The 19,016-nt window shown below is 36.6% G+C and overlaps 1 protein-coding gene across 3 annotated transcripts in view; it reads left to right on the top strand.

Annotated features, from left to right (window-relative positions):
* The window catches only part of Cen (cerebellar degeneration-related protein 2-like), a 103,624-nt gene that overhangs the window by 81,334 nt on the left and 3,274 nt on the right, over positions 1-19,016 (top strand). For 2 of the 3 annotated variants that reach the window (XM_034984215.2, XM_034984214.2), the window contains exons 2-5: positions 16,391-16,503; positions 17,240-17,388; positions 17,881-18,321; positions 18,681-18,849. In XM_034984215.2, coding sequence (XP_034840106.1) covers positions 16,391-16,503; positions 17,240-17,388; positions 17,881-18,321; positions 18,681-18,849 — 872 coding nt within the window. Of the gene's footprint in view, positions 1-9,654; positions 9,915-16,390; positions 16,504-17,239; positions 17,389-17,880; positions 18,322-18,680; positions 18,850-19,016 lie in introns of those variants that run through there. The other variant, XM_034984213.2, reaches the window with a different exon arrangement.

Below are 19,016 nucleotides of genomic sequence, written 5' to 3'. Positions count from 1 at the left end.
GTTGATGGAGAGAGTTAAATGCTCGGAGTTTCTCTACGTGATTAAATCAGAAATAGGTAAAGAGAGAAAGAGAAATTGTAAAATTAAAATTAAAAAGAGCAACCGCCGAGTTTCTTGCTGGTACTTCTCGGTAGGAACGGCATTCCGAACCAGTGGTAAATTATAACTACCCAACTATTCGAAAGCGCTTGTAAAAAGTCTATACTTGATTAAAAACATATTCTATTCTATTCTATTCTATCCGCAGTCTTCTGCGGAGAGTAGCCGACTTAGCTCAACGGCTTGTGAATGAGTCAACGGCTTGTGAGTAGCTAAAACAACTATATACAATAATACCTAGTTGTTTTAGCACTATACGAAGAACGCCCCGCACACCCGCACAGCCTCCTGTGGGTGTGCGGGGCATCCCCCCGCCTCATACCACGACTGCCATCTCAACCTGTCGCGTACTCGTCCTTTTAGCAAGTTTTCAGAGTTTCATTAGGTATAAACTTACAGGCTACTAAACCTACAAGTTTTGACACTTTTCTCTGCAAAACAATCCAATATAGGTAGCAATTATAGAAAAGGTCATCAGAGACACAGACCAGAATAGCTAAACGCTATAAGCAAAGAATGACCAGAAAAATAAAATACCCTCCATATTGCGGAAACGGAAAGCCATTCAAGATGACATACATGATACTTAAGAGACCATAGACCATATACTAGTGGCGGCCCCAGAGCAATTTTTTATATATCTAGTCAGGCTATACCTACTTAAGTAGCATAGATTATCTACTATATACTAGAAATAGATGTGCGACTCTAGATTTCTTTTTCAAAGTTACGCGTGTACTCACATCAAGAGGGCACTAAAAGCGCGCTAGGCGTGCGAGAGCGCGAAAATTTAAATGCTATTTAAATGTACTTTACTAGAATATTTTATATTTTTGGAACACGTTTTAAATAAACATTAATAATTCCATTAACGTTTGTTTAAAACATGTTTAAAAATATATATTACAAGACTATGACTCTTTGAGCTACTTAATTATAACTATATTATAGAAAGAAAAAGGTTTTAAGGTTTTGTAAATATTTATTATCATAAATTCGTAACTAGGTAGATACATAAAATACAATAGAATAGAAAACAATACGAAGTGTATGTAAACACTATAAAATACATACCCAAATTCAAGACCCGCAAGATTGTGAAATAATTACTATTCAAATTTAACATTTTCGGTTATTTACTTTTAATAATTTTCAAATTATTACCACAATTGGTGTATTTGTGTAGTCAGAAAACAATAAAATAATTGTTATATGAGCCAAAGATAATTAACATAAAGCTAGCTTTAAGTTTTATTGTAATATTAAAAATAAAAAAAATTAACATAAATTATATTAAATAAAATTCCCTGTAAATAAACTGTAAAATAATAAACATAAATTATACTAAATCAAGTAATCAATAAAACCAATCTACTAGATTGATTTTATTGATGGGAATTTATGTTTACTAGCTTATGCCCGCGATTTCGTTCGCGTGGACTACACAAATTTTGAACCCCTGTTTCACACACTTAGAGTTGATCTTTAACAATGAGATTTTAACATATGAGCTTAATAAAATATGTCATACTGCAAATTGCAAAAATATTAACTACAAAACTTTATAGACACTTCAAAACTGACAGAGTTTCATACAAACTTCAAACCCCTATTTTATCCCTTCAGGGGTTGAATTTTGAAAAATCCTTTCTTAGCGGACGCCTACGTTATAATAGCTATCTGCATGCCGAATTTCAGCGTGATCCGTCCAGTAGTTTGAGCTGTGCGTTGATAGATCAGTCAGTCAGTCAGTCAGTCAGTCACCTTTTCCTTTTATATATAGATTATATTATATTTGACTAGTGCCACAAAGGCAGTAATATTAAAAACATAATTACACAAATTAATCACACAGGATTGGCAAGAGTCTGTGATCAATCTACAATTAACAATTTAATCCCCCATATTTGTTAAAAGGAATACAAAACAATTTACTAAAGAAAACAATTTAGTAAAGACTGCCAAACGGATATAGCTTCTGTTAGATATTGATGCAGAAGATGACTTACGAATGTGCAATAGTTGACAGAAGCTTGAATGATTCCCCTTATCTAAATATATAAAAGGAAAGGGTGACTGACTGACTGACTGACCTATCAACGCACAGCTCAAATTACTGGACGGATCGGGCTGAAATTTGGCATGCAGATAGCTATTTTGAAGTAGGCATCCGCTAAGAAAGGGTTTTTGAAAATTCAACCCCTAAGGGGGTGAAATAGGGGGTTGAAACTTGTGAAGTCCACGCGGACAAAGTCGCGAGCATAAGCTAGTTTTATCAAACGAAGTCTGTAATTCAACTACTGATTTCATTAGATTGCATAAAATAGATTATTTACCTTTATGTGTTTGATAATATCTCAACGCCTGAATTTTTATGCTATCATTTTCAGTATCTGAATTTTTACCTTTTAAAATTTTATTTACATTATTGCACCAGCTGTGAATAATCAATTTGATCACAAAATTTATTATATAATTTTTCAAATTGACTTTGTGTGTATCACATGTTAAAAAATCAAAACTTGTACTCTGATCAACTAATAATTTTATCATTTGACTTTTGCCACTTTTCCCAGGATCATTTTTTAACATGCTTTTTACTATTTTTATTATATTTCTCACACAATTTGAAAAGTTACGCGAGGGTCGGTAAAGAGATCTCCTTGTGATATCGATAGAATGTATGTATTCATCTGCTTGAGGTGGGGTGGTGTCACACAATTCATTATTGCATTTTATACAAGATTTACACACATTCCTTTTTAGCTTTTTTATGACAAACCCTGTCACATACTTTTTAGTTTCAGAGATTATTAATTTGTCTCCAATTTCTGAACTACTATCTGCCAAATTTTCTATACTTAGATCTGTATCCATTGGCTCATTGCTCATCGGGGGCTCTTTGATGTCATTTTCTATCAAAAGACAATCTAAATTTTGTAACATTTTGTTAGGATCTTCCTCACAGTTAGCCCCTAATGAGTGACTTGAATTTAAATTATTTACAAGTAATGTTTTGTAAATACTTTCAAACTGCTGGCAGGTAGGGTTTGTGTTTCTAGCCCCGTGGCTCCTCACAGAGGAGAAAAAGTTTTCCACAGGATCTTGGTTAAAACAGCGCGTTAACAAACTAGTTACATTATGTTTTTCATTTAGATATAGCCACAATTCTTTCATAACTTTAATATTGTGGATCCAATTTTTAATTGATGGAACCTGTTCATAACGAATACTTACTGTTCCATCTTTTTTTTTTGTTTCCATCTTAAATCGCATTGATTTTAATATTGGCACACTTTCATCCCATAATTTAAAATGGTCAGAGTTCATTTTCAAACAATTTTTATATATTTTATGGGTCTTTTTATAAGACCCTCCATTAAAGGAGTCAAAAAGACGATCAAATAATAGCAGCAAGTCGGCTGTGTCAGCACACTCTTGTGGTAGTAAATTATTTTCTGAAAAAGAAAAAAGATTAAAAATTAAATACTTAAATAAATACTTAAATATATTTTTTTATACATAAATGTCAGGCCACATTTACATGGATTTGTAGCTGATGCTCGCGACTTCACCCGCGTGGATTTAGGTTTCTTAAAATCTATGAACTCTATGATTTTCAGAGAAAAAAGTAGTGTCCTTCCCTAAGAAGTTATTTGTATACCAAACGTCAAAATTGGGTGGGCTGTGGGTCGATTTCATAAAACCGGCATCAATCATTATTACAATCTCAGTTGTTGTGATTGGCTGAATTTGTGCGATTCTTGTTGCAACAATGCATTGTAGCCAATAGTGAGCTGGCGTCAACCATTTATAATATTAGTATGGAGTTGTGGATGTTTTAAAGTTGCACTATCATCACATTACAGATGTAAAATAGCGCCATATATGTTGCTAATAAATAATTATTGAGAATAAGATTAGTCCTTGCTAGTCAAGTAGTACCAAAGTCTGATGAATTAATTCTAAAGTGAAGAAGGTCTTCAAATATCAGGTCTTTAAAAGTTTCAGAACCAGTACTTACTTGCACAAAATCGTAGCGCTCCTGATACACGCTGACTAAAAACTTGTGCAGCATGTTTTACTTTCATCTTCGGAATTTTCTCTATGAGTACATGAGCTTCTGTTAACTTGTTGCACATTCGTAAGTCATCTTCTCCTGCATCAATATCTAACAGAAGCTTTAAATGTATCCATTTAGCAGTCTTTACTTCGTCCTCCTGTGTGAATCTTAATTCTTTTGTCAGTAAATTGTTTCGTATTCCTTTTAACAAATGTGGGGGATCAAATAAGGGGAATATATTATTATTTTCTACAGCAAAACTACTATCCCTAGGCTCGTTGCCTAATCTAAGACAATCTACTTTAGTCTCTTTTATCAGCTCATTTATAACTTTGTTGTTAATTGTAGATTGATCACAGACAGTTGAGACGACAGCCAATCCTGTTTGATTAATTTGTGTAATTATGTTTTTAATACACCTTTTTAATATTACTGCCTTTGTGGCACTTTTGCAAAACAAATAGCAAATTGGCTGTTTGAACTTAGCTTTTAGCCCCTTTATCATGAATACCAAAACATGGTCAGCAATATTCTCTGTAATTTCATTTCCCCCAAAATCTTCAAATCCGATTACTTGATCGAATGCTGTATTGAAATGTAGGGATGGAGACAAAGACATTTCATCAAAGATTAATACACATAATCGTTGCTCCATCCCCAATTTGTCTGCCGCATTTTTCAAAAGTTTAATTATCGCAGGGTTTAAGCCTGGTTTAATTGTTATTTGTTTAAGGACATCCAGTAATGTTCGTTTTGATGGCAAAGTTAACATTTTTCTCAAAAAGTTATAGCCTTTTGGACTTTTCTTATATATCGAGAGTGACATTAATTTTTCTGCATGATTAAATCTTCTTCCACGGCTTTTTTTGTTATGCTGTGTTAATTGCATTTTTACAAGTGTTTGAGCAGGCATAGGTAAGTATTTTAGAACCTTGTTAAATAATTTTGTTTTTGACATTTTTTTTGCTATCTTTACTTGGTTTCTTTGTTCGAATAATTTATTTTTCAAATTAACTATTTTCCTTAACAATTTCTGAACTTTGAGATTCACATGTCTTTGACCAGCTTTTCCTGAAAAAAAAAAGGTGTTTTTATTAAGTATACATTAACTATTAGACAATTTTCAATACTCTATTCTTGTTAAAATCTTGTTAAACAGTAAAGATTTTTTATCTCTTATTTAATTAAATTAAATTAAATTTATTGGATATTATTACATATTAAATTACATATAAGGAACACAAAAAATACTTATAATACAGATAAAAACAAGTAATAACAATTAAGTAGACCTAGGTCTAGTGGGGTGCCAGCCAGGTAACCTCCCAGTGTGTATGTGTGTATGTGTATTATTTGTTGTTTATGGCCACAACTTACTAGTAATTATTTTTTTCTGAATCTGAGTTTGAGAATATCCTGCTTGGATGTTGTGAACCACAGATGGGGTACTTTGAGCGACCGATTGATTATGTGTAGAACTTTCTGGTTGATTTATTGTATTAGCATCTAGACTTGAATCAATGGCACCTGAAATATGCAAAATAGAGTTTTAGAAGAAGTGTTTATGTTATAATTATTAGTTATACATAGTTAGTTTCTGTCTGCAACTTCATTAGGAGATTTCAGTTTTGAAGATTCCATAGAAACATTTGTACTTATTACATTTGATACCAAGTGGGGTATCCCGTAGCGCTGCCAAGTCGATTTTTTTGATATTAACAATAAACCTCTACAGTTTTGCGGCTTGTTAAGAAAAGTGATCTGTTTTACTCTTGTGTATTACAGAACCCTATGTGCTGTGTCCAACTCGCACTTGGCCAGTTATTTTCTACATAGCAGTTCTTGATTTATCGTGCAAAACGTCGAAAAATACGACTGAAGTATGGGACCCTCTGTGCACAAGTCTGACCCACACTTGGCCAGTGTTTTCAAGCTTCTACAATCTGTGCTTTGACCTATTATTGACATGTCAATCAATGTAATTTCTCAAAATCCTCTCTACTGTAATAACTAATAAATAAAACTCACCAAGGTTAAGAGAAGGAAATGCTGTCTTTGCTAGTCTTTTACTGTGATGGTATAAAAAACGATCTTCAAAGTGGTGATTGCAAATTCGATAATTCGTATATATTTCATCATCAGTCTTGCTTTCTAAATCTTGTCCTACTATCTCTTTCCATTGTTGAAATCGTTTCAAAGAGGAGTGGCCAGGTTTTGGAAAGTGATGCAAAACATCTGAAAAAGTAGTAACATAAAATATGCAATATATTATTGTATTATCTATACTTATTGTACTTATTTACTTAATCTCTATAATATATATATAAAAATGAATCACTGAATGTGTTGCTAAGCGCAAATTTCGAGAACAGCTGAACCGATTTCGCTAATTCTTTTTTTATAATATTCCTTGAAGTACGAGGATGGTTTTTATGGAATTGCCCGAAATCGACTAGGCGGTAAGACGTTCGCTGGGGCAGCTAGTAAAATATAAAAAAACCATAGTCATTAAAGTTCAAAATAATATCTAATGTTGTACCTACGTACCTACACTTAATTACAAAACAAAAAATGTACAGAATTAGTAGTCAATAATCCTTACCAATATTATAAATGCAAAAGTATGTCAGGCTGTCTGTCTGCTAGCTTTTCACAGTCAATTTGTGTAACCGTTTATGATAAAAGTTAGAAGGTACAGAGAAGCTTGCATCCAGGTAAGGACATAGGCTACTTTTGCCTCGGAAAATCAAACAGTTCCCATGGGATTCTTTAAAACGCTAAACCAACGTAGACAAAGTGGCGGGCATCATCTATTTGGTGAAGAGATAGCTTGCATCGGAGACGGTTGTAGGCTACTTTTATCACGGAAAATTGGACTTCTCACGGGATTTCTAAAATGGTTTTTTGGATGATATCCACGTGGACGAAATCGCAGGAATTATTTAGTATCATGATAAAATACCTAATGTACTAATGGAGCATAGAGTTTGACTCGTTTAAGAGATTTGTGTTAGATTACAAGTGAGCTGATTTTAAACTTACCGAATTGCTCACATCCGAACACACATCGAGATCTCCGTGGCATTTTCCCTGCACAAATCTATCGACAGAAAATCTTTTCACAAAGCAAAAACAAGTCCGTAATCCGTAGCCGTGGTCAATCGTTCAGGCATGAATCGAGTCCGTAAATCAATCCTTAGGTAGTTATCGAGGTGGTTAAAGGAAACACAGAGTCCAGTAAACAAAGCAGGGTCAGATAAATTTATCAGAAATAGAAATATTTAGAACCGCACAAACAACAATACACGAAAACATGAAAAGTTTTGAACTTCAACGGTGACCAGGGTTGCCAGATATTTACCAATTGAATTCGCCCGTTTTTTTTTTTTTTTTAATAGATATAGCGAGCAAGCGAGCAGGCGGGTCACCTGATGTTAAGTGATTACCGCCGCCCATGAACATTTGCAGCACCAGAGGAGCCGCCGATGCGTTGCCGGCCTTTAGGAATTTGTTTTAGGATTTTGCCTGCTGAGTAGCCTAAAATCGCCCGTTTCTATCTTCCAGGGGCCCTACCGCGGTTGTTTGACAGCTACAATGTTACGATCACAATCATCTCTGATTGGTTAATGCTCGCTCACTATTGGCTACAATGCATTGTTGCAACAAGGATTGCACAAATTCAGCCAATCAGAACAATTGAGATTGTAATAATGATTGATACCGGTTTTAGACAATCGCCCTACTGGTAGCCTAAATGGTTACTGGTAGCCAATCGGGATTTTTGGGCGCCGATTGGCCCGCCGAGGTAGCCTAAATGGCGGTAATTCGCCTAATCTGGCACCACTGACGGTGACTGTGGCTGTCCAAATGTTTGTAATTTAAAATTACAACAATGTGCCCGCCATCTATTTACGTCTTTTATTAACTGTTATCTATATGTTTAGCCGTACTCGCGCTTAGATGGCACCACAAGCGAATTTCAATTTGCGATTTTTTAATGTTCTGGAGTTGCACCCCTATGTTAAGTAGGTACTATACTTACCTCACATTAATGATTCGGTAGGTACATTGCAAAAAAATTGCTAAGTAACATTTGAATTCAGGCCATTCAGACATTTCAGTCATACTTCGTTGATTTATTCTAAGGTTAAAATAAATAACTACCTAGGTATTCTACATTCTCAATTTGGGACCTGGATTATCATCAATCAATTGACTTCAGCACTATTTATCGAACCAGCCTGCTTTAACCAAGAACAATTAAATATCTAGCCTTCGCTCAACTTAGATCTACGGCTTTTGAATATTTTAGGTGCCATCTCCACGGACGAGAGAATCGCGGTGATAGTCTCTCCGTGTGACAAAATTCAATACAAACTGTCGCCGCGATAGTATTGCCCTGTGGAGATTGGCCCATAGAGATTGTATCGAATTTTGTCACACTGCAAGACTAGGAGGTACCTACATGTCTGACACCCGTATTCACAATCTTTACCATGAGATTTCAAGTGTGTTTAAACTCACAGTGTGCAGTAATCTGATTGGAACCTAAACCTGTGCCTTCCGGCGCACAGTGAAACCTTATATAATAATGATTGTGAATACAGGTGCGAGAGTGTTCTTGCAGAAGCGTAATTTATTGTCACGCGCGTAAACCGAATAATTGTAGAGCACGCGGCGAACACCGTCGCGTGCGCGTAAGCTTCGGTAGTCGCATTCGCCGGAGGGTGCGTGCGGGATGGGATGGTTTAGGTGCGGGGTGGCTCGATTACCGCTGCATGCACCGCCGCCACAGGTATCGCTGCGGATGCCACCAATCACCACCAGCTTCTCCAGGAACGGAATAACCGCAAGACGCACCGCGCAGCGACACCCACAGGTCCCTGAACGCAGAACGAGGCCTTACGATTATTTCCTGAGCACAAAATATGAAACAGCTAAATCAGCGACAGATTAACACAGCCGATAGTAGCATTGTTTTGTTTTTAATTTTCGGAAAATCTTACGTTATAAAAGTAAACTTTGCGATTCACTTAAACTAACGCAAACACAAATTACCAGACCTATATATAGATCAATTTATTTTGAACCTCTCTCAAATTGAGGACTCTACTTAATACCTGACATTACCAACTTCACATTATATTTTAAGAACACTAAACTAACGAAAGTTTAAATGATCTTCAATTGCTTGTGAATATTGGATTGCTGTGAAACCCATGAAGCGCGAAAGCATCTGATTAGTATTGGACACTTTCTTGGATATATCCATGCCGTATTACTATACCAGAAGGCTTGATTGGTAGTTGGCTCACTTTCCCCTGATGCACACTTAACTTTTTGGTCCGTAGCCGCTCGCGCTGGCGTGATAACGTTTGTAATTTCTGCTATCGGCGGCATCAGTGCTATCAGCGAATAAAGAAATGAGATTGCATAGGACAGGCGATGGCGCGGCGTACCTACCTAATTGCAGTGGTATTTGTTCCCAACGGCGCTCAGTCCGTTTTGCGCCGCCACGCTGTTCACGTCGGTCGGCCAAACCAAGCGAATGTAAGAGCAAAAAACTATGGTAAACGCGGGCACATGAAAACGACACTGCCGCGTGTGAGCTCCGCAAGCTAAGTGCCCGATGCAAGAATGACCGAAGAACATGAACAGTGTGATTCTTTGAATTCGTGGGAACTGAACGGATTGAACTCGCTAGACCTTTGGGATTACACAGTGGAACTGGAGTGTCTGCAAGGAACCGAAGGTTAGTGTTGCGTAAAAGAGAGGGGCGCTGCGGTCGCCGTTGCGTCGTCGACGCCCGGCCAATTCATAATGCAAAAAATTGCCACCTTAGGTCCAGCATGACAGGTGGTTAAAGTTACGTTATGGTAACCATTAAACTTGAACCATCAATATAATTCGTTGCACAAGTTGGGGTTTGTTAACTCTGTTCTAAAATTTTATCTAAAACAATAACCATAAAAGTGTGGATACTGACTTGTGTAGCTCACTTGGCTATTCTTTAGTCAAAAACAATACGCATAACGTAACTTTAACTGTCTGTTATGTGACTGAACTGAAAATAAGCAATTTGAGGCTCTATAATGCCACCATGTTTAACAGGCAGCATAATTAAAAAAGATATGCAGATATATTTTTTGTGGATTGCAATGTTAGGTAGGAATCCCTTTTGATTGTTTTTTTTTTGCATTTTGTAGCGCAGCAGCGTAATTCATCATAGTTTTTGAGCGGTGAACTACCAAGTTAACCGCTCAAAAACTATGATGAATTAACATAACAGATAACTTGTAAAAAAATAAACGTAAACACATACGAGTAGGTCTATTTAGTTACTAGGTATGATATTATCTTCCGCATACGTTAACTACTTTGAAATATGTATAATTATTTTCGTTTTAAAGAGGACGCATTCGGTATAATTTCAAAAATAACTGGTGAGTGATGATGGATACGCGTAACTTAATTGCGTTCATAAATAAACCGGCTTTACTCAAACTGAGAAAAATAGTTTGTCTGGCTAGTTTTGAAACCACAAAATGATATTATGAATCATGATATTCTTAGCGGTATGCTAAGTAGAATTTTCAGATTTCCCATTACACACTGACACATTGTATAAAAACTAAAAAACACACCCTTCCTGAAGACAAAAAAATATATTTTCTCTTAAAATATCTCATATTTTTCTTAACTGACTAAATAATTGGTTCCCAAAATTCATATTCAATACGGATGCCATCAAAATATGCTATATTTTACATGCTGTCAAATACCCTATTATTATAAATAATACCTAGTTACTTTGGGGAACAAACACCTAATCCTGTATTTTCCATAAATCATTAGGTACCTACCTACTTGTATATGGGTAGGTATGAAGGTAGACTGGGTAGGTGTAATATCACATAACAGGTATCATCGTCATTATATTATCAACCGATAGACGTCTACTGCTGGACGTAGGTCTCTTGTAGGGACTTCCACACGCCACGGTCTTCCGCCGCCTGAATCCAGCGGCTCCCTGCGACTCGTATTTATTTATTTATTTATTTACCTAGTGGGGGGGTCTTCCAACGCTACGCCTTCCAGTGTGAATTCGCCATTCCAGCACCTTGAGACCCCAACCACAGAAAATATAATACAACGTCTATCGGTTTTCTGAACTATGTGCCCTGCCCATTGCAAAAGGTATAGGTGTTTGGAAATACGAACTAGGTACATAGGTACATATTAAGTAATATTATTAATATATTTTTTATAAGCATTCAAATTATGTAAATATCTATGTACTACTTAGGTAGGTACATTTATCTTAATTTTAAAACAATTGCCATAATTTTGTTATAATTAGGTATTACCTCGGCGTTGTAATTATGAAGGTTAAAGAATGAGTTTTTATAGATAAGATAAACCTAAGTTCTAGTAACTCGTATCGCTATTTAACGTCGGCAACAGTAATATCAGTGATTTTATCGATAAAATAATAATTGACCCATTGTTTTGAACGATTATGCACGTTTTCGAATGTTGACACCGTTCACGCAGTTTTTATAAGACTGGATCAAAATGAGTGTAATGTTATCAAAGTATATCAATATCTAAATGAATTCGACACGGGGACATCATGCTTTGGTTAGTATGTAGATGCTTATAATAATAATTGTATTATTCTGTTTTGTTCTTAAAATGTAGAGCAAAATACAATTTTTAATAATCTGTAGATTCATCGCAACATATTCTGTAAATAAGCGACCACAGAATGAAACAAGTTATACCTATGTAGGTACAGGGTGTAACCAGAACGCTAGCAAAAACTTAGCGTTAGTATTATTATACTAACTAAACACCACGCAAAACTGTGTAAACACAATCAATGCCAATAACCATTTGCTTTGTTTTGTAGTTTTAGTGATGTAGTATTTTTCAAACCCGCAATGTATATCGTGCAAAACTGGCGGTCAATGCCCTACAACGCGGCATTGACCCCGAATGGCCTATTTACGCAACGGTTGCGGAAATGGGTTGACGCTAGAGCTAGTAGAGTAGTCTACTCCGTTAGCTCTAGCGTCTATCAAATGGTTTTTTGCAATATATTGTGAACTTTAAAAATACAGGTTTTTTATTCAATTTTTCGCATTGGTTTTGTGGTATCTTATTAGTAATCTTCAGTAGTCATTGTCATAGTCACCTGCCTTCGTTTTGCTAGTGTTCTGGTTACACCCTGTATAATATGTAGTTATAAACATTTAAATCCGTGTAACTAAAGTAGCTACCTAGTTGTTTTGCATGTTAATTTTTATTTTACACCCATATAGCCTTCTATCTTATTTCCTTAAGTTTTCTTACACAACAGTTTATGTAAATGTATAAAATGGATATTAAATAACTATAACTCCATGGGTCATTAAGTTTCAGTTATAATCCACGCTTACTTAAACTCCACGCGTCAAGATTAAACTACCTACTCTACGCAATCAACAATATTCTTGTTTAACTTTGATCATAAAGAAGTTAAAGAACCTTACAACTTCTTCAGGACGTATTTCGAAAAGATGTAGTCCAATCTGAGGTTTGCGCAGGTCCGACCAAGGATTTTAAATAAAAAGAGCTGGCTGAGATCTAATTATTGTAGGTAGGTACAGTGCAATGTGTAGTCATACACTTCGTGTTCCCAATTTGAATAATAATGTACAAAATGTTTAAAACCAAACACATAAAGATCAACAGTCAAACGTCAAGACCTTTTTACTTGTTAATATACATACAATGCACATAAAATTTATTTTATGCCTGCAGTGCAGTAGGTAGGTAAGTAAGAACATGTACCAGTTTTAATTTTATAGCCATTTTTGGCAGTAACGGAAATATTCATTGTATTTAAATATTCCTAAGTACCTACGTATCTATAACATGTAGATACATACCCAAACTATCGGATCGGAAAATCATTTAAATAATTAAGATTAATGGTCAAACTCTTCAAGTTCTCATTCAGGTTGGTCCTTAGTTTTCATAAAGACATATGTACGAGCAGGTAGATAGATCACTTTGCAACGTTTCACCTACCTACCAATCTGCCACTTATCCACATAACAATGCTATAATAGTATTCAACGGTGCTTATTACCTTGTAGGTACAGTCAAAGGCCAAAACTCGTTTAGCACCTTAATGATCGAATTCGCTTGCACTGCACGGCACGGTTGTGCGCACATCTGAGTGTTTGTGTGGCGTGGTTTTTGATGCAATAGTTTTGCGGAATTGCTACTCGAATACTGAGGCCGACCTTACACAATAATCTCTAAACCCAAATTAATTGATAGGTCTAAAAGTAGTACCTAATTGTGCAATCTATTCTCAATCTTTCTTGTAAAAGTACTTTTAAACCAGTCAATACGATTTACAGATTTCTGTGCAACTGAATAGGCTCCCAGTGTCTACTAATCTTAGCGTCGAGTCGTCTTTAGCAAACTCTTAAATCATGATATGGCGTTTTTATACAATCGTAACAAAAACTAGCGGTTTTACATGTTTTAATAAAAAAAACAATAATAGCGTAAGTACCGGTTTCACGACAGCTCGAGTACGTGTACAGCAAGTTCTTCCTAGCTAATAATTACAGACGTATCTACAGAGATAATATTTTTTATACTTATTTTATTTTGAACGCCAATGAAAAATTGAATTTTGTAGCGAATGCTAGATATTATATTTTGAAGGATAACATTTTGACAGTTATTAGGTAATTTGACATAATAATATTATGTAGGCTGTTCGACTGTTACCCCCCGTTGTGCCCCGTTCCCACTTGTCGTTTTTCGTTTGTCGGATGATCCAGTGGCAGAACATTTGAAGCTATAGCTATACAGACTTGTACGAAACCGATTTTGTGTTAAAATATACTGCCACTGAAACATCAAGCGATAAACGACAAATTAGTAGTGGAAAAGGGGGGGGGGGGGTTTATTATGGAGTCATCCAGCTTGAAAGATCACGATTTTGACTGTTTGTTATGATTTCATCTGGCTAGAAGGACCACGATTTTCACTGTTATTTATGGAGTCATCCGGTTCGAAGGACCACGATTTTGACTGTTACTTATATGTCATCCGACTCGAAGGACCACGATTTTGACTGTTCGTTATGTGTCATCCGGCTCGAAGGGCCACGATTTTGACGGTTAGTTATGTGTCATCCGGCTCGAAGGACCACGATTTTCATTGTTATTTATGGAGTCATCCGGTTCGAAGGACCACGATTTTAACTGTTCATTTTTACTAGTAGACATCTTGCTAGCTTTTTGGCTGTTTTTCACTGATGGTAGAACACCTGCTCAGAAGACCATACTTCTGATAGATAATTTTCACTAATCTTAGACATCCGGCTTGAAGGACCATATTTTGTTTCACTGTTAATTTACAATTCAAACTTCTCGTTTGATCTCATTTTGACGGGTAATTCCCACTTGTTGATATTCAATACATGTAGGTAGTTAGGCAAGAAATACATAGGTATAGTACGCAACAGATTGAAATGACAATCGGGGTATGAGGCGGGGGAACGCCCTGCACACCCGCATGTCACCCGCGCTCGCCCGCATCGAGTTAACGCAGGGGCTGTGCAGGTGTCCAGGACGTTCCCTCCCCGATTGCCATTTCAACTTGTCGCGTACTGTAGGCATGTACCTAGTACCTATCTATGTAATTTTTACTCATCAACGCTGGAGTTTTCTAGGTAGGAGTAGGTACATAGTTATTATCGACGCCATGAAATGAATGTAGGACGATCCAGTTAAGTTTATTTATAGCAATCAATTGCAGTTAATTACTTTCATTATTAATTCCATTGTTGTACCGAGCGATGGAAAGAAAATAATCATTATTTATTAAACTAGATTTAGAATTAGGTAGGTACTTAGGTTTGCAACAATCTTTGCTAAAGTTGTCCTATCTCTTGTAGGTAGCTATATTAGTGGAAACTCACCCTTAAGTCCACTTAAGAGGGTTTATTTAACACACTTAAGAAAAATAATTTACATGGCTATGTGCAAAGATATTATGTAAATAATGTTAAATAATGCGTGATGAATAGCGTGATGGGGTAGGCCAGTGGAATGTATCGTTTTGGATCAGAACGTGCCACCACAAACAATTCCTCCGTAACCAGCTATTCAGAGCAAGAACTCCTATAATCAACTATCCTTATTAGACTTACCATACAATATTCTATTCTAATCTCAACTTGCAAGTAGCCACCTACTTTCAATCCCACATATTTCTTAACGATATTACCTACTACACGGAAATCTAAGTTTTGTAATTAAAATAATGCGGTTTTGTTGAGTTGAACTTTGCACGGCAATAAATAAACGATTAAAAGTTAAAACTTTAAATTGCTTCGTAGGTCTACCTACCTTACTTAATGTTTTTCCACCTGCTAAATATGTATTTTTTAATTTGGTCCAAAAAGCTAGAGTAGGTGTATTAAGTAGGTACCTAATTAAAAACATTAACTAGGTACTTTTCAGCGGGAATTTAATTTTAACAATAATGATATTAGGTAGGTACCTATACGTATTGACTACTGTTTTAAGCTTTTGAACCAAACAGTTTGTTTGCTTTATTGTGGTGATTCGAGAGCTAAGCTAAGTAGAACACGTGACATGTACCTACGACAGTATTGCGCCAATACAGGTACGCCGCAGTGCTAGTACCTAGTTAATTATCCATTCTTCATCTCGACAACTATTGGCGCAACTGACCGGCATTTTTAAGGCCACTTTCAGGCTGCGAACGCGATTACTCATAGAACAAAGCCAATGTTGCAGTGTTAGTTCATACAAGGTTAACGGATGGAGGATATTAACTTATGGAATAGGTGAAAATTCTAATGATTTTTGAGCATGATAATTCCTCTTCAATGTTCTAATAATTCTAGGTATGCGGCCAGTAATCTAGCTCATCTTTTAGCAGATATTAACAGAATGTTGATTTAACAGGAATATCACAATTAACTTTCATCGCATCACTGGCCGCATCGCTGTCACTTATTCCATTCCATCGCGCCATCTTACTATCAGATCGGATAATTGCATTGTCAATTTAGTCCAACACCGCGTCCGCATTGTTTTGCGTTCTTAGTATAATCGTACGATTTCTCTAATAATGCCTCTGTAACATTCAATACGATGAAATCTAATACTCAACTATTTTTTGTTTCAGATCTGCAGCTAGCGGCGGAACTCGGAAAGACCCTCTTGGAAAGGAACAAGGAATTAGAAACAGCACTGCGTCAACACCAAAATGTTATCGAAGATCAGACACAAGAAATCGAAGTAAGTAAGATTTTGTTCTACATGTATAATTCCTTACCTTTCAAAATCACCTTAGGTACCTAAGTATGTAGGTACATTGTCTGCTAGGTACCTATATTAGGTAGGTACTTAAGTACCTACTTATAGGTGCCTTTATAAATAAAAAGTACCCTAGCAAGTATAACCTGCGAAAACGCACGTCAAAATCGGTTCAGCTTCGAAGATAAGCAGACAGACAAAAAATGGGAGTTTGTGTTATATAATAATCTCTAAGTACCTAATGTTAATATATTGTAGGTAGGTAGGTATTCGTATTCAAATACTTATTGGTAATACGAAATCACAGACAGACACTTAAATTTTGTTTATATGGATGACATAAGTGTTAGAATACATAAGGTTTATGCGTAGCTATTTACGGTATGTTAAATAATAAATATCACCATCATCAACCGTTAGAGGTCCACAGCTGGACATAGGTCTCTTGTAGGGACTTCCACACGCCACGGTCTTGCGCCGCCTGCATCCAGCGGCTCCCTGCGACTCGTCTGATGTCGTCCGTCCACCTTGTGGGGGGGTCTTCCAACACTGCGTCTTCCGGTGCGAGGTCGCCATTCCAGCACCTTGGGACCCCAACGTCTATCGGTTTTACGAACTATGTGCCCTGCCCATTGCCACTTCAGCTTCGCAACCCGAGATTCTAGAATATTGTATCTATGGTAAGTCTAATAATAAATATGGTGTTATAATATTACAGTATTTAACGAAACAAACTGCGGCGTTACGAGAAGTCAACGATTCAAGACTGAGAATCTACGAGCAACTAGAAGTGAGCATCCAAGACTTAGAGCGCGCCAATCACAGGCTGGCTGTAGACCATGCCGCCGACAAGAAACACATTAAGACGTGAGTTCATTGCCGTAACAAATTGTAACACTCATATCCAATCTTACCACTTTAATGACCCTTTCTTATAATACCGATTACTTCGCTTTCGATACATGACAGTAAATAACTTTTATAATAATGCCATACCTACCTATAAATCATAATGCACTTGTAGAAAGTAGTTATCACCAAGTTACAGTAATAAAGCTATATCACAATGTACAATAGAAACGAACATCTTAAAAAGAAAATGCTAACTGGCTGACTGACTGATTTATCAACGCACAGCCCAAACTTACTAAACTGATCGGGCTGAAATTTGGCATGCAGATAGCTACTTATTATGATGTAGACATCCACTAAGAAAGGATTTTTTAAATCAACCCCTAAGGGGTAAAATAGGGGTTTGAAAGTTGTGTAGTCCACGCGGACGAAGTCGCGAACATAAGCTAGTAAATTATAAATAAGAACTTGACGTAAAAATTGAAAATATCATTGTTGCCATTCCAGCTTATGCGGCACTATCGAAACGTTGGAGAACAAGTGTGAAGAATTTCAGAAGACTGTCGATGACTTGAACGCCCAATTAGAGATCGTTAGGCGGCGAGCAGAGCGAAAACCTGAAAATGATAAACCCAAAGAAAACGATATAAAGACTACGGAATCCGTAGCGCTTAACACCAAGAATGTTATCGTCACACCACAAAAGTCACTAGCACCTCTCCCAGAACTGACTAAAGAGGATGAGGACTTACTCAGACTAAGCGATGAGTTACGAGAGAACAAAGTTGCTTTTGCGCAAGAACAAAGAAGGGTCACAGAGCTCGAAGAACAACTGGCATCAGTGATACAAGAGAACAATAGACTGCAAGAACAGCTGAGAAATTGGCATCAAAGAGATGATGAACCAAAATCCATGCACGAAGAATTCTCTATCCTTGAAGAAGTCAGGTAATATTAATCCTTAAAATCTATATCATCATTCATCATCAAGAACCCATCGCTGGCCTACTGAGGATACGTTTCCTCTCATAATGAGAAGGCCATAATCTACCACGCCGCGCTGGTCAATGCGGATTGATAACTTTGAGAACATTATGGAGAACTCTCAGACATATACAGGGTTCCTCCCTTAAAATGCAACTCTTAAAAATTAGAGGTGCGTGCCCGGAATCGAACCCCACACCCCCTGAATAGGGGGCCGACGTCTTAACTACTCAGTTATCCGCTCTATCGCTGCTCTATCCTCAAAATGGTTATTAAACTTTTTCTATAGATAGTACCATTGTTAGATAAATAATAATTTTCAGACAAGGACAACTATGCGTCAGATGTCTAAGAGGTATGGAACGAGACGATATGTCCTCTATACTGGACGGAGACGACGACGACAGAAGCGCTATCAGTTCTCTCATCCTCACCCCTGGTCAACAGAGTCCTAGGGACGACCACGTCACCAGCAAACTTGTCAAATTCGACGTGAGTTGCCTTCTATTTGCACGCCTCACAATTCTTAACTCTTGCAATCTAACCCTTAGTTCTCAACCTTGTTTTCTCCTCTTAGCTTTAAATATCTGTCTTTTTTAACCGTAGACATTTTATGTCAACTTTAGTTTCCTGTTTCAATTAACACCTAAAGGGCATCC

The sequence above is a fragment of the Maniola hyperantus genome, chromosome 3 (assembly GCF_902806685.2).
Source record: "Maniola hyperantus chromosome 3, iAphHyp1.2, whole genome shotgun sequence".
Classification (NCBI taxonomy): Eukaryota; Metazoa; Arthropoda; class Insecta; order Lepidoptera; family Nymphalidae; genus Maniola; species Maniola hyperantus.
The sequence above is the reverse complement of the archived record's forward strand: the minus strand, read 5'-3'. Positions and strand labels throughout refer to the sequence as shown.